Source organism: Trachypithecus francoisi, unplaced genomic scaffold (assembly GCF_009764315.1).
Source record: "Trachypithecus francoisi isolate TF-2019V2 unplaced genomic scaffold, Tfra_2.0 Lachesis_group7, whole genome shotgun sequence".
Classification (NCBI taxonomy): Eukaryota; Metazoa; Chordata; class Mammalia; order Primates; family Cercopithecidae; genus Trachypithecus; species Trachypithecus francoisi.
In genome coordinates, this window is record NW_022681472.1 from 61,729,354 (window position 1) to 61,746,699 (window position 17,346).

Below are 17,346 nucleotides of genomic sequence, written 5' to 3' on the forward strand. Positions count from 1 at the left end.
TCTACTTGTGATTGGAAACATTTTTATAGGCTTTTAAAAATCCATTCTATGTTATAATCATCTCTACAGGTATAAAAATGCCTGCAGTCACAAAAATAAAATATTAATAAGTATTCGCTGCTTTTCAATATTTTAAAATCACTAGCTAGACTATGTTCGGTCTTTTCCCCTTATTCCTACTTGATGTCTGATATTGATATTTAGTATCTCAACTAGACTTACAAGACCCCAAACTGTGCAAATGTGAGAAATAATTCACCACAAAAGCTATAAATTTCACAGCTCGAAAAACCCTGAAGATTATTAATGAGGCACCATGTAATTAGCCTATACAAAGTGCAGCTAGGAATCATGCATAATGGAAAACAGAAACTGCTAACCACTGACTCATGGAAGATCATTTAAGCTAGTTTTCACGGACATGAAAAATTGATATTTAACACAGTTCCTAAGGAGATTCTCATTGCTTTAACACCATAGAAAGAATTCAGTTTCTTATAGATTTGCTAAGAGAAAAATAGAAGACAGCTCAGGGCTAAGGCAGTTTCTGGCAGTGTGAATTTGGACAAGTTGTTTAACTTTTTAGACTCTCAGTTTTCATCTTTCCAAAATGGGCATAATGATCTCTTTCATAGAATTGTTGTAAAAATTGATTTAAAAAAGTAATGTGGCACCTAGAATTTTAGTACATCATGATGGCTTAATAAAATGTTATAGATCATCTATGAGAGCAATGTGTTTTCTAGCCAGCCAAAGTTCTTGTTTTACTGAGAGTTCTATACCTTTATGGAAACACATTTCTTTAGAAATACTAGAAACAAAAGCATTCACTTACATAGAATAACATACCCAGTACTGCTTAAGCACATTAACTCATTTAATCACCAAAATGACCCTATGACATAAATGCGTTTATTGCATTTTATTTTGGAGACATGCAACTGAGATGGAGAGTAGTTAAGTACCTTGTCCAAGGCTATACAGCTAGTAAGTGATGGTGATGCAGTGTAAACTCAACCAGCCTGGCCCCCAAAATACAAATGTTTAAATCATCTTTTTACTATTGATTAATAAGGAACACTGAGATAATGAATATATGCTTAAACTGATATCTATGCATATTCATCTTGGTTATATTTCTCAAAATATATTTTCAATGTATTTTTAAGATATACTTCATTTAGCAGTCAGAAATTAAATGAATATATATTAAAATGATGTTTAATAGGTGCAGAGGTGCATGGATTAAACCAAAACATGCATGTAAAAGACCATTATGATTAGGTTTTAAACATAGTTATAAAAATTATAAGCCATATTTTAGAGACTTTTATTTTAAATTGGAGAGGGCCTCAGTGTTACTAACTGTAAAATTAAAGTGTAGTTCAATTTGTCATGAAAATCCTTTCTGTTAACCACTTCTGATCTATTACTATGTTGTTGTTTGGTCATGGACCATCAAATATGTGTTGCACTTTCTACATGTACCAATCGTAAACTTATAATGAGCTTGATTACTAATATTGACAATCTATGTGCATACCATTTAGATATTTTTATTATTAATATACTGTGAACATCTTGAAGAAATGTAACCCATATTTCATCTCTGTATTCTTGAGTATTCTACATGGTAGATAACCTATAAATATTATTTAATAAATAATGAATATCCTTAATTTCTTTAAAATTATAAAATGATTATTATGTTTTTAAATTATACTTCAAGTTCTAGGGTACATGTGCACAACGTGCAGGTTTGTTACATAGGTGTACATGTGTCATGTTGGTGTGCTACACTCATTAACTCATCATTTACATTAGGTATATCTTCTAATGCTATCCCTCCCTCCTCCCCCCATCTCACGATAGGCCCAGTGTGTGATGTTCCCTGCCCTGTGTCCAAGTGTTCTCATTGTTCAGTTCTCACCTATGAGTGAGAACATGCAGTATTTGGTTTTCTGCCCTTGCAATAGTTTGCTCAGAATGATGATTTCTAGCTACATCCATGTCCCTGCAAAGGACGTGAACTCATCCTTTTTTATGGCTGCACAGTATTCCATGGTGTATACGTGCCACATTTTCTTAATCCAGTCTATCATTGATGGACATTTGGGTTGGTTCCATGTCGTTGCTATTGTGAATAGTGCCACAGTAAACATACGTGTGTATGTGTCTTTATAGCAGCATGATTTATAATCCTTTGAGTATACACCCAGTAATGGGATGGCTGGGTCAAATGTTATTTCTAGTTCTAGATCCTTGAGGAATTGCCACATTGTCTTCCACAATGGTTGAACTAGTTTACAGTCCCACCAACAGTGTAAAAGCATTCCTATTTCTCCACATCCTCTCCAGCATCTGTTGTTTTCTGACTTTTTAATGATCGCCATTCTAACTGGTGTGAGATGGTATCTCATCGTGGTTTTGATTTGCATGTCTCTGATGGCCAGTGATGATGAGCTTTTTTTCATATTTTTGTTGGCTGCACAAATGTCTTCTTTTGAGAAGTGTCTGTTCATATCCTTTGCCCACTTTTTGATGGGGTTGTTTGTTTTTTACTTGTAAATATGTTAAAGTTGTTTGTAGATTCTGGATATTAACCCTTTGTCAGATGGGTAGATTGCAAAAATTTTCTCTTATTTTGTAGATTGCCTGTTCACTCTGATGGTAGGTTCTTTTGCTGTGCAGAAGCTCTTCAGTTTAATTAGATCCCATTTGTCTACTTTGGCTTTTGTTGCCATTGCTTTTGTTCATGAAGTCCTTGCCCATGTCTATGTCCTGAATGGTATTGCCTAGGTTTTCTTTTAGGGTTTTTATGGTTTTAGGTCTTACATTTAAGTCTTTTATCCATCTTGAACTGATTTTTGTATAAGGCGTAAGGAAGGGATCCAGTTTCAGCTTTCTACATATGGCTAGCCAGTTTTCCCAGCACCATTTATTAAATAGGGAATCCTTTCCCCATTTCCTATTTTTGTCAGATTTGTCAAAGATCAGGTGGATGTAGATGTGTGGTGTTATTTCTGAGGGCTATGTTCTGTTCCATTGATCTATATATCTGTTTTGGTACCAGTACCATGCGTTTTGGTTACTGTAGCCTTGTAGTATAGTTTGAAGTCAGGTAGCGTGATGCCACCAGCTTTGTTCTTTTAGCTTAGGATTGTCTTGGCAATGCGGGCTCTTTTTTTGATTCCATATGAACTTTAAAGTAATTTTTTTTTTTGCAATTCTGTGAAGAAAGTAATTGGTAGCTTGATGGAGATGGCATTGAATCTATAAATTACCTTGGGCAGTATGGCCATTTTCACAATATTGATTCTTCCTATCCTTGAGCATGGAATGTTGTTCCATTTGTTTGTGTCCTCTCTTACTTCATTGAGCAGTGGTTTGTAGTTCTCCTTGATGAGGCCCTTCCCATCCCTTGTAAGTTGGTTTCCTAGGTATTTTATTCTCTTTGAAGCAATCATGAATGGGAGTTCACTCATGATTTGGCTCTCTGTCTGTTATTGGTGTGTAAGAATGCTTGTGATTTTTGCACATTGATTTTGTATCCTGAGACTCTGCTGAAGTTGCTTATCAGCTTAAGGAGATTTTGGGCTAAGACAATGGGGTTTTCTAAATATGCAATCATGTCATCTGCAAACAGGGACCATTTGACTTCCTCTTTTCCTTATGGAATACTCTATTTCTTTCTCCTGCCTGATTGGCCTGGCGAGAACTTCCAACACTGAGTTGAATAGGAGTGGTGCGAGAGGGCATCCCTGTAAAATGATTATTTTAAAAGCAGAATAACCTAAATAACACTTTCAAAATAGAAACAATATAGAGAAATACAAAAGTAATGCTGATTAGTTATTACTAATTGGAATGAGTTTATATATAAGGTTATATTATTTATCTAGCAAAAAAAAAAATCGTTCAGAGTAATAAAACAACTTGGCCCAAACTTCAGTGTAATACACATGCAACTAATTGTGTATTTTAACTCACTGCTATTTCCAGTCAACAATTTTTAATTGTTCAGGTTGTCATGTTAGCATTATTTACATATACTTTCCAATACACACATTGATGCTTTTATTCATATTTCTTTTTGTAAAGAATATGATAGGATAGAGAATTGAGAAAGCAGTGACTGAAATGTAATTTTCTCTTATGACTGAGAATATTCTCCAAAATCTACCCAATTAAGAAATTAAATATTTTAATATAAAATTTCAGGTTTACAATGAACACAGAGACCTCGCCTTTCATAAAGAGCATCCCGTAGAAAACTAGCAACAACAAGATTTAAGACATTTTCCAGGGGCACTGTTGATAAAGATTTATCTCATTTGATTCTGACTTCTTAGCATGCTCCATTAGTTGCCCCAGAGTGACAGAGATGCTGAACAAAGGTCCTTCAGGTTGGGAGCATGTTGAGTGGATCTGTTTGGTTGGAGTCCTTTTCTCATTGTTAATTCCATGGAAAGCAAGGAGGCAGCCTGGCTCCAGAATGAAGGCAAGTGACTTGGACACTTGGCTTTTACTCTGTAAAAGTGCAGAATTAGTATAATCCCGCTGCATCTGTTGATTTGGTGAAAAAACAAAAAACAAAACAAAACTGAAAACCACTTTATGATTCTGAATCCTGATATTAATATAGTAAATTTTAAAACCAAATATACAATGTTTCTTTTAACTACATGTTCTTTTCATAATGTGCATTCTTATACCCATCTATAAACATCTATTCACTTGCTTATATTTTGAACTCAAAATATACCTAATATTACAATATTTGAAGTTGATGGAAGAAGTTTTACTTTAGATACTTAATTTAAACATTTATAATATTTCTGTTACTAAAATGTCTCACAGATTAGACAAGCTTTGTTCAGCTACTCTAACACTTCCACACTTTTGCCAACTAGTTTGCCAAGATTTTATTTTTTTGCATCTGACTTTCAGTAACTTGACTTTTAATAATTTGTCTCAGAAAATCTGCCTTCCCAAAAGATACTATAGTCATCACAGCACCTATGATATAGTTTAATAATTTCACATGCTTTTTCCCTTTGGAGGGGGATCCCCTTCTTATTTCCATTCTTCTAGTTTTTCCATAGACTCCTTCCATCAACTTCAAATATTGTAATATCAGGTATATTTTAAGTTCAAAATATAAGCAAGTTAATACTTTATGTCTATAGATGGATATAAGAATACACATCATGAAAACACCATATAATTAAAAGAAAAATTGTATATTTGGTTTTAAAATTTACTATATTAATACTGGGATTCAGAATTGCCCTCTTTTTTGGCAGAAGATTGACTGAAACAGTAATAAAAAGGAGTCAGCCTGAATGGTGACTGAGAGATTCATTACATATTTCAGTGGATTCATTCGTGAAAGGTGGACACATCTTAGTATCTGAAGATGACTTTGTGCAGGGTAGTGTTTTCTCTCTTCCACAGAATACTTTTGGGGTAATTCTCAAATACAGATGGAGACTGATGAACAGAATTGACCACTGTATTTTTTTTTTTTTTTTACAGTGGTTTAAACAAGGCATTCACATTGAGTTTGTATGCACTTCTATTAGATACTCTTTTTATTCTTCAGGCTAGCGTTTTTATTTTCACCAATCACTTTCTCTAAAAGGGTTAAAATATCAAAATGTAGTAAGTTAAAATGGCTTTATTTAGCGATTGGCCAATACAATAGTAAAGCTTCCTTAAGTAAGTATAAGCTCAATGTGTTGAGCTTTCCTATATATTTTCTTATCCACACTCAGAATTTGAGCAAGATTTGATGGAAATTCTACAATAAAAAGTCTTATAATAATATCGTTATCAAGCTGTAGTACATATGAGATCATCTTAACAGAAAAGGAAGCTGAGACCTTCAGAGGTTAAGTGGCCCCAGATCACACAGCTGGTACCACAGCTCTCTGGATCCCTGAACCCTGCCACAGGTTTATGTGACAGCTTTACGTAAGAAGGGGCACTCAAGAGCAATTTACTTTTCTCTTCTCAGAGTTTCAGCACTGACACACTTTTTGCACATTGCACTAGGTGCAAGCCCAGGAATTCTGCCAGGAGCAAAACAACACTCCTTAAACACCCTGTGACTTTCAGAGCTGTATAAAATAAAAGGTTGAAGTTAATGATTGCCAGTTTGGAGGGAGTAGTTCCTCTTTGGAGCCAAATGTATGTGGGGAACAGATGAGGCTGTGGGAGTGAAGTTGGCAAAAGGGAAAGAGAAATGAGTCTATTCTTTCTGGAAAATGAAAGTATAATAAATATCTGAATAGCTTAGATGTTTATATTCATCTAGAGATTCTTTCCATTTGAAAATGAAATATCTATATATTTAGAGTGAGTAATCTTGAAAAATAATTTTATATTATTTTTAAAAATATGAAATGATATTTGGAAGCAAACAGATTGTTTTTAATAGCCCATATCTGTAGAACTATTTGTATTTTCTCTTCTAACAGGATCATTACTTCTTATGCTGAAATTCCTATATTCAAGCAGTGACTCATGTTAAGATAATATGTTCCAACAATTTGAGAACTAAAAGCAAATATACCTCAGAGATAATGATTATTTAAATTTTTGGTTCATAGAGATAAAACTGTCTGACATAAGGAGTATGGACATAATAGCCAAGAATTCTATCATTTTATTTCACACTCATTTTGTTTTTGAAAAGTCTCTTATCACATTTGAGATCCCACATACCACATTCTACTCGAAGACATTTGTTAGCAGAAGTTCTCTGGAATTTCACTCTCATGCTGTTCTTACAGGATATTTTGTAGAACTGTGCTCCAAGAAAACTCTAATCTAATGAAATGTTCCTGGAATCTCCATTCATAAATCTATTCTGTGCCTAATTGTATAGTGTAGTGGTTCTTGTTATAGGATGTTGCTAATGTCTTTCCCATTTGTCCTTTTCACATATTTTCTAATTTAGGAGTATTCTTAATATGTTGAGCTTCAGTTTCGAAAGTAGGTATAGCATATAATTTTTTTTAAGCAATGCAACTTTGATAATGTTTTGAGAAGCTCAGTTTTCTTATTTCTCAAACAATAAACACAAATAAGATAGCTTTTTAAAATATGTATGCGTTTGGAAGTTTTCTAAGTTACTTGCTGAAATCTCTGTATATAGAAACACGTATACACACATGCACACTTTGCAACTCTCACTTAAGGGACATCCCAATTTAATTCAGTGGTCATTTTACTCCATTTTTCAATAGAATCACAAGATTTTAATTGAAGCAAGTGATATGCCTCGCTGTGTTTGAGTACTTAACATTAATTAGTCATGGGGAATATTCAGGCGTTATCTGTGAGAACCTATCTTTTTTTTTTTATTAGTGGGACTTTCACTCTTGTTACCGAGGCTGGAGTGCAATGGTGCAATCTCGGCTCACTACAACCTCTGCCTCCCAGGTTCAAGCAATTCTCCTGCCTCAGCCTCCCAAATAGCTGGGATTATAGGTGCCTGCCACCACACCTGGCTAATGTTTTTGTAATTTTAGTAGAGATGGGGTTTCACCATGTTGGCCAGTGTGGTCTCAAACTCCTGACCTCAGGTGATTCACCAGCCTCAGTCTCCCAAAGTTCTGGGATTACATGCCCAGCCTGAGAACCTGTTTTTATATCACATCAATAAAGTTGACCCTACAGGATCACATGGAATGGAATGATTTTGTTTATGTAGTTTAAAATGACACTCTATTCTCAAAAAAAAAAGAAGAAAGAAAGAAAGGCCTTTTGCCTAAATAGCATCAAGTGCAAACTGTCACTTGGTTTAACTTTCAAAAGTTTAACTTATTAAATGGCATTTACTAAAAAGCACTATTTTGTTGGGTGGAAATTAGCATACTAAAAGTTGTATAGTTCCAGTCAAATCAATAATGTTGAGCCTGTAGACCATGCCCAGGATTACTGAAAATTCAGTTGTATAAGGTCTTGAATTATTCCTGGGCATATTTTTCCCCAGTCTAAGTAGTCCAAGATTTGTAATTGTTATGCCCCCATAGCTGTTGGTGAGGGAAATTTTCAAATTCAATTCACTGTCTCTAGAGATTTCACATAGTTAAAAGGAGCGTGATATAATATTTTCCTGACTGTCAGATTGAATTTGAATTGAGTTCCAGTGTGGAGAACTGCTTGGATACATTAACTGAAACTTTTACTGTGTAAAATTTTGTGTGGTTGTATAAGGTCAAATCATGTACAGCACCGTTTTTTTCATTTAAATGTAGGGAATAATTCAGTTAGGGGAGGTTGGCAGTGGTGGTAGTGTACAATTCCTAAGGGCAAGGGAATGTGTGTGCGTGTGTGTGTGTGTGTGTGTGTGTGTGTGTATTTCTGGTTCTCACAATATAAATGCAATGTCTATAGTAATTTTAAAAATCCTCTAGGCCTGTTGTCAAATATGCTTTATAGCTGAGAGAATATAAACAGCTATGAATTGTTAAAAGAGCAGTATTTAGCCAAACAGGCCTCAGTGCTTTTGATCTGTTACCCAGTTAAGGAAGCCACACACCGAGGGCATTTTTAACAGCATCAAACTATATCTCATGGCATTGGCATGAGATTCTCTAATGGTATTTTTGTTGTATTTCCTAAACTAAAGTCAATGGAGGCCAATTTTTTAAATCAAATAACACTTCTACTTCTGTTAAAGGCATGTAATGTAAAAATAAGCTCATCTCATGGGAAGATTTTCCTGTGACTTTCATTTCTTTCTAACCCTCCTTTTGGAAATCCTCAGTTTCTTTTTTTTTTCTAGCAAAATTTGGAATCCCTGGGACAACATTATGTCACCAGTTTCTTGGGTTAGTCCTCTATTATTTACCTTTGGGCTGTCTACTTTTATCTCCATTAACCTTTTGGCTTGACTATAAACATTTATTGAAGGCTTCCTCCTTTGTCGGTCCAGTAACTCTAAAGGTTAGTGAGAAGTGGATGCTAGTCTGACCTCTCTCATCCACATTAGATGATTTTAATTATTCCTAAGAAATGACACTTTTGACCCATTTTGTCCTTGTCAAGTTTGTCTAGTTGTGGGCTGTCTAAACATGAAACTCGGGGTTCAAACCGTGTCCAGGAGTGCAGAATTTTAAAAAGTACAATTGTGGAGCCTTAAAAGTGCACAAGATTTCTTTTTTTAAAAAAAGAAGACATTCCAGTTTAAGTGAAATTCAAGGCTATTGTTATGTACCTTGAATTGATTTATTGCTGAAAGAGACTGTCTAGATACAGACAAAATACAAACTTGAACCTATAAAAATTCAATATTTCAAAATGGAAAAAATGGAGAAAAACTTTGTATAAGTGAAAATAAGCTACGTTTTGCTGAGGTTGTAAGCAATCCTAATACTACAACAGCTTTGTACATGAAAAAGTTCATTTCGTTCTCATACTCCCTGACCACTGCGGTTGCCAGTCCACCTCTTTGTTTCCGTGATTGTTTCAGCGAAAGCAAGGCATAATGGTGAATTGGCCATTGGATCTCATGGGTTCTGTGTAGGAGTGACACAAGCCACTTCTTCAATTTCATTGGTCAAGCAAAGTCACGTGGCCAGATCCAACTTTAAAAGAGATCTGGAAAGTGACGAGTTGGAACTAACTGATCAGTAGCCATAATGACTATCACAACCTTTCAATTAGATAATAAAGAGTTTTTGTCTAGACATCTATGCTAATCATTACAAATATGACCAGAGCCTGAGAAATAGTGGGGTTTCAATAAATGCCTTTTTGTGTGTTTTATTTCATTTTTTAATGTAGCTATCCAGCAAAGGTTTGATGTGCATCTGTAGAGTACTAGGCTCTTTGCTAGTTGCTTCTCAAAAGCCTCTGAAATAAAACTTAGCCCCACTGTGCTGATGTCCATTCTGAAGTTGAGAACACTTAAATGGTTTTCTAGTCATAGATGCTACCAGTGGCATGTGTTAGGATTCAAACCTAGATAATGTGACTCCAAAAACAATAATGTCCTTTTGTTATACTTCAACTGTAAAGTCAATGATGCTTCAGGATATGACATAACTGGTATAAGCAGGAATTATTACAGTCACCATTGTGTATTTGCTTGTATTCTAAAGCAAGAACACAGTATCACTAATTGATGGGGGCAAGTGGCAGAGAAATTCTAGTCAGAAAAGGGTGGGTCCCTGGCAAAAATGCCACCGTCAAGCCAAACAGCCTGAAACTGTGGCCCAAAGTGAGAACTTCTATCCCTGTTTTCCCACTCAAATGTTGTCTTTTCCTAAACCACCTACACTGTCCCATCCTGTGCCTATAAAAATCCTCAGCTGGTAGACAGGACTGTGGCTGGACATTGGAGAGAAGCAGCTTGACTTCAGAGAGATGGTTTGATGGTGCAACTTTGGAGAAGAATCTGGCCAGAGATGGTCAGACTTCAGGGGAAAATTACCTACCCACCCCGTCCCCTTTTCAGCTCCCCTTGCCACTGAGAGCCACTTTCAGAGACAATAAAATCTCCCACATTTACTATCTTTCACTTTGTTAATGCGACCCCATTTTTCCCAGACACTAGACAAGAGCTTGGGAGCCACGAGTGAGGGTACAAAAGACTGTCACACTGGCCCTTTGCCCTGGCTGGTGGAGAGTAGCCATCTAACATGAAAAGGCAAGGGACCCACTGAGCTGTTAACAGTTAAGCTGACCACGGACAGCAGAGCTAAAATAGCACTGTAACAAGCCCTCTGGGGCTTTGGGAGTCACAGTCACCCCTGCCTGTATGCTGCTGTGGAGCCTGCACGGAGTTCACTCCTGCCAGCACTAATGCGTCTGGCTGCTTCCCACACCCACTCACCTGCGCACTCCCTCCTGCAAGAGGTGGAACACAGCAGGTCCGAGTGAATGGAGTTCGGTCCCACTGGCACTGAAGCGGCTGGCTGGTTCCAGCGCATGTTCACTCCAGTTTCTGTACTTGTTTGCTCGTGTGCTCTCTCCCTGGAGGAGTTGAGAGCAGCAGGCTGAGTAAATGAGGCACCCCTGTCACAAGTCCCGTGAAGGGGTCGGGGAAATATCCTGCTTCATAATGACTTATAAATAAATGATCAATGACTGTGGAATAACAAGGTATATTCGGTGTTATTTCAACTAAGGGGAAGCTATTTCACACTTTTGAGCACACTTGATAAGAAAATTAGTTATTTTTGTTTTAACTGTAATCAATAAATCTGGATATCTTTTGTGTTAGCTTTCTATTGCTGCTGAAACACACTACCATAGACTTGGGGGCTTCAAACAACAGAAATGTATTATCTCATATTCTGTAGATCAGAAATATGAGTACAGACTTCACCAGACTAAAATCAAGGTGTCAGTCTTCCTGATGCATTCCTTTCCGGAGGCTCCAGGAGAGAATCCATGTCGTGCTCATTCATTCAGATTGTTGGCAACATTTGGTACCTTGATGTTGTAGAGCTGAAGTTCTTGTTTCTTGCTTCCTGTAAACTGGAGGCCATTCCCAGTTTTTAGACACCACTACGTTCTTTAGTTTCTGCTCTCAGTCCCCCATTTTTAAAGGTAGCAAAAGCAGACAGCATTTTTTTCGTGTTGAATCTCTTGGATTTACTCTTGCCTTTCACTTCCACTTGTAAGGATTTATGTGATTAGACTGGGCCCATCTGGATAATCTAGGATAATCTCACCATCTCACGGTGCAAAAACTTAATCATCTCTCTGAAATTCCTTTTGCCAAGTAAAGTAGCATATTCCCAGGTTCCAGGGGATTAGGGCATAGCCATCTTTGGTAGGCCATTTTCCTGCCTACCACACCTTTTATGTGTGTTCTCTTTTCCCAAAATGTTGTGCCAGTTGTACCCATTGTAGAGTATGAGATAAAAATTTTGGCCTGACTTTCCTTGTTTGTGATATCTGAGAATTAAACTCAGTGAACTTTAAAGTAGCTTCTAGCTCTTAGTGTTCTAGAATTTTATGCATTCTTATGTTGGAGACACGGGAAGTGAACCTAATGATCAATGTGGATATTATTGTTATTTTCTATTCATGGATTTTTCTGGAGTGTAGATTTCACATAATCCTGGCTAACTCCTTCCTTCTCACACTTGGTAATCTTCTTTGAAGTCAGTCAATCTCTACAAAAGTTGACTTCTTCAGAAAGAAATTGACTTACCTTCTCAAAACTGTAATAACTGGTCCCTTGAGATTTTTTATCTACTTATTATTTACTTTACAGCTTGGGTATAACTTTCAGCAAGTCTTTGCTCCATTTTTTTCTTTTGCCTTATTGATTTGGACTAAAATAAATTATTTTCTCAATTTTTTAATAAATCCAATGCTACTTGTACCCAGGCAAAATAAATGTTTGCCAGAGTTTTAAAAGATATAATGCCTAACTTACCATTAGGATATATATTAATTGATTATTTTTATATTTTACTCACAATATCAGCTCCTCTAATCCTTAATTTGCTTATGTAGAAAATGGAGAAAATGTTAGTACCTAACTTCTGGAGTTGTAAAAATCAAAAAAGACCATTCAAGTGAAATGCTTACCTCAATAGCCAACACGTAAACCACTAATAATTGTTTTAGTAGTAGTAGTAGTGGTGGTGGTGGGGGAGGTGAAAAACTCATCCTAAATTGCCCAAGGCATTGAAAGTACAGCTTCCTGGGAAACCTTTCAGTTCCAGAAAAACCACTAGGGGTGGTAATATTTGGAAACAAAGCTAACTATAAATATTGGCTCTGCCCTCTGCCACCTACCAGCAATTTGACCTAAAGGATATTATTTAATTTTTCAGTTGCAATTTTCTTATCTGAAAACATACATGAGGGCTAGGTAAGTAAGAGAAATGCCTAACAAAGTAGCCTAAACAAGTAGTTTAGGCACAAGTAGCCTAAACAGTAGTACCCTTATTCCATCTCCCTAAAAAATCTTTATTGGCTTCCTTCTGCTTACAGAATTAAGCACAAAGTAAAGTTTACCAAAGTTTTGCCTAATACATCAAGGTCTTTTAAAATCTGTTTATAACCTGCCCTGCCAGATACATATGCTATTATGTTCTTTCCATTTATCAATAACAATTATATTAATGATGATTATGATAGATAATACTTTTCTAGTGCTTTCTACGTAACAAAAAGAGTGCTAAAGACTTCATAAGAACTTTAACCAGAGTCCCAGAACTCCCATTTCCTGCACACTTGACTTTCTTATAGACTGTTCAGCCTTTGCCCACACTGTTTCCAGCAACTGCACATTCTTCCTGTTTATCCTTTAAAATCCTGCCCAAATGTTGACTCTTCTATGATGTGGCCCCAGACTCCAAAGGATGGGAGTTTTTCTCTTTCCCTCATTGACCCCAAAACAATTGACACATGTCTTAGCACTTCCTACCATGGTACTTTTCACACTACTTTAAACATTTTTAATGTATCTGTATCCTTCACCAAAAAAGACTTACTTACATTCCTAGCACAAGGCACAGGATTGAATTTGCTTATTTGTGAAATGAATGGAAGATTATGGTTTTGGAAAATCAGTTGATTTACTTTATACTAAAAGATTCTCTAAAGAATGTAAGTGATCACTATCTATTTTTTATAGTATCTGTGAAATTATTATAAAAGCTAATTTACTGTGTTGAAATTCATAGGATTCTAAGAACTATGAAACGGGGTGATTAAATAATTTAAAATAATTATTTTTCATGAAATAAGATAATCCGGGAAAAATAGGCCAGGTACCTGTTTGAAATCTATTATTTAAAATCGGGAAAGAGTGATGTTACAAATAAGTCACTGAGTGCCCCTGCATAGGCTTCCTGAAGTGGTGGACTCCCTCCTCCGACTTGTTCTGCCTGGGCCTGGAGAACTGCAGATCCGTTGGGGTTTAGTTTAGTTTAATTTAGTTTAGTTTAGTTTTGTTTTGTTTGAGACAAAGTCTAGCCCTGTCGCCCAGGCTGGAGTACAGTAGCATGATCTCGGCTCACTGCAACCTCCACTCCTGGGTTCAAGCAATTCTCCTGCCTCAGCATCCCAAGTAGCTGGGATTACAGACATGCACCATCACACCTGACTAATTTGTGTATTTTTAGTAGAGATCGGATTTCACCATGTCGGCCAGTCTGCTTTCGAACTCCTGGCCTCAAGTGATTCATCCACTTCAGCCTCCCAAAGTGCTGGGATTATAGGAGTGAGCCACCACGCCCGACCACCAGATCCTGATCTATGGATTTATCTGTCAGTCTGATAGTAAAAGAAGAGCAAAATATGCATCATTAAGACCTAATATTTAATTGGATTTGGATCACTATCATTTCGTATAGAACAAGTTTGTTTCTCCTCTAATCCTGTTTTGAAAATGGAAATACAAAATAATGGTTCCTCAGACTGATAACAATAGGGATAACTTGATAACATTTTTGTCTATACAGTTAAAATATACATAGAATATAAAATTACATCTTTTTCACAAGGCTTTTAGAGAACTGCTTTGTGGTTATCTTTGCCAACTATTAAGATACATAGTTGAAAAATTAAGACTCCACAATGAATCAAAATATAAATATTAAAGATCAATGTACTAGAATTTGTTATACTTGATTTAGTTGTAGTTTATACTCTTTGTTTTAATATTTGAAGTAGTTTTTTTCAGACTTCTTTTTAAATCCATCATGTTTGATTTTTCCATTAAATACTATATTTTATGGTAGTTTTTACATTTATAATATTATTGATATTTTAAGAAATGGGTCAGCATTCATTTTATGCATAGTTTTCAGTATGGCTTTGCAATTAACAATGGATCAGTGTTTTTTGTGCTATCATTGTTGTCATGAGGCAGGTGAAATGGGTTTTCCAGATTCCTGAAAGATTTGAAATCACCAGATTACGTGGAACTCCTCAAATGAATACTTGTTAAGGCCAATTTGGGAAATTTGTGATAGTATGTATCATGTGGAAAAATCCCAGAATGGACTGAGATTTCTTTGGCAGGATCATATCTAGGTGAAAATTCAGTTCAAAAATTACCTTGAGACCCTTGTATTGTACTCTGTGTTGTGGTTTCATGGTGTTTGACATACAGAACATGGACTGGAGAATGATAAAAGTGAATGCCGGTTCACCGTGACTCATCGGGAAACACAGTCTTGCTGAGACATACTTATTTCCTCCCCAGTTTATTTCCAGCCATGTAAATTTATCCACGGAGTTTTACAGATAAATAATTTGGATGCCAAACAGCCAAAAATTGTGACTATTTTGAGCCTTCTATTTAACATGTACACTGAAAATACTTTGTTAGAATTATAGCACTTGTCTCTGCTTCTGTGGTTCTCAGAGCAAGGGATGTCATGCTTTAGTTGCTCTGCATTTGAATTTATTCACGATTCCTCTTTTACAGTCTTTCTGGAGACAATGTATGGTGCATCATTAGCATTATTATTATTTCAGTTACAGTGAGACTACATAGCCACACTTAGGGGGTTGGGTAGATGTCATTATTCATTCAGAGTAAGTTCTTCCTCTAATATAAATGTTGCTCAGGACAGAGCTTTGAAATGGATCCTGATTCTTTAAATTCTTTCCTGTCTGTTTCAGGAAATAGTGAGATCCTGTTGATAGTAAAGTACAATGTGTCTAAAGTTCACTTCTAAACACTCTGCTCTTTGCAATGAAAGTCATCTGCATTCTCTTTATAATTCAGAGCCACAAGAGATCTGTCTAATCTTGGAGATCTGATTCAGTATCATTTAGGAAAAAAAAAAAAACCTTGATAATATTTCTACCATTCAGATTAGTGAAAGCAGTAAAGCTTTACAGCTTCTGTCGTCTTAAAAAGATATCACGAGACAGGGGAATAAGGACTTGGATTATGGTTTGGGAGATTTAGTTGTTTGTAAAAATAAAATGATTAGTACAGTTATTATTCAAGTTTTTAATCAACGGAAGCAAATGGCATCTGTTTGTTATCATTCTTTCTACAGAAGACAAAGGCTCAGGTCCCAATGGTGCTGACTGCTGGTCCCAAGTGGTTGCTGGATGTGACTTGGCAAGGAGTAGAAGACAACAAAAACAACTGCATTGTGTACAGCAAAGGTAAATGCAAGATTGTTTCCCTCTCTCTTTGGAAGTATTAAAACCTGAGCATTGCAAAACAGCACCTGAAGGGCTGGAATGGAAGTACAAAGTATAATTTGATCCTCTCTCGTTCTGTTTTCCCATTTGAGTTCCTCTAATGTGTATTTTCAGTAAAGCCACCTTTTTGGTTTTTCTGTGCAGCATAAAACAAAAAGTGTCATACCATTAATTACTTATTGCCTTATACATTTACCTAACTCTGTATTTGAGTGACTTGACTAGTATCTTTCTCTTGCTGTTAGTATCGTTGATAGCCAGGTTTGATGAAACTCCAAATTCTCCTTTTAGACATTATCAAAAAGTGAAATCCTTCTAAAGTTTAGCAATTTGTGTCAAGGTGCACGGTCCAAGAGGCGCTACATTCTAGCCAGTTTCTGGAAGTCATGCGTGATGAGAGGATAGCTGGAAATGAAACCTTTGCAAAGACAGAAATCTTCCCCCTGGTGATTTCTGAAGGGCAGGAGGCAAACTCTAAAGCAGAAGCTGATGACTTGCCGGGCATTGCCTTTGATTTGCTCAGTGTGACATCAACCCAGACTGCGTCATGTAGCTGCGCCCTGGCTACAAAGGAGCCAGAGCTCCATAATGGCACGTCGTGGGGCTGGCTGTCGGTAGCACGGGACCTTCCTCACGTGTGGTGTAGTTTTGGGGCACTTTTCTCCACATTTGAGTCTTAGTCCTAGCTCTGTACTCTTACAGTGAAATCCCTAATCTCACTTCTTCATAAATATTGCAAAACTTTGTGCTTCTCATGTTTAATTTCTCTTGGCTTTCTTTTTAAACCAAATAGACCTACTGAGATCAAAGATGTATTTGCACATTGAACCTAGAAACCATAAAAGCATACAAGGGAACAAGCAAATAAGCACCCCTATCAATATATTAACATATAAAACACTAATCATAACATCAAAGACTCTTAAAAACTTGCTAGAAACAATTACAACTTGTTCCTATAATCATTACAATTTGTACACTTATAAGAGGATTGCCTCTAAACTACCATAAACCTTTGAAAGTTGAAACACTGGAAAGAGGGAATTTGCAAGCTAAAAAAAAAAACAATCTGCACACCAGGATCTGATTATAGTTTTTCCTTCTATAATTACTTGTCCCCATACCCACTAATTTTCTAACCTGAAATACCTGTGGTATGCTGGTGGGCGCATTCAGCTAAAAGAGGTGTCAGATTTT

At 36.3% G+C, this 17,346-nt stretch overlaps 1 protein-coding gene across 5 annotated transcripts in view; it reads left to right on the top strand.

The window, feature by feature from the left end:
* Positions 1-17,346, top strand: part of ZFPM2 (zinc finger protein, FOG family member 2) — a 489,264-nt gene that overhangs the window by 303,887 nt on the left and 168,031 nt on the right. For 4 of the 5 annotated variants that reach the window (XM_033202439.1, XM_033202440.1, XM_033202441.1 and 1 more), the window contains one exon: positions 15,999-16,110. In XM_033202439.1, coding sequence (XP_033058330.1) covers positions 15,999-16,110 — 112 coding nt within the window. Of the gene's footprint in view, positions 1-14,238; positions 14,263-15,998; positions 16,111-17,346 lie in introns of those variants that run through there. The other variant, XM_033202443.1, reaches the window with a different exon arrangement.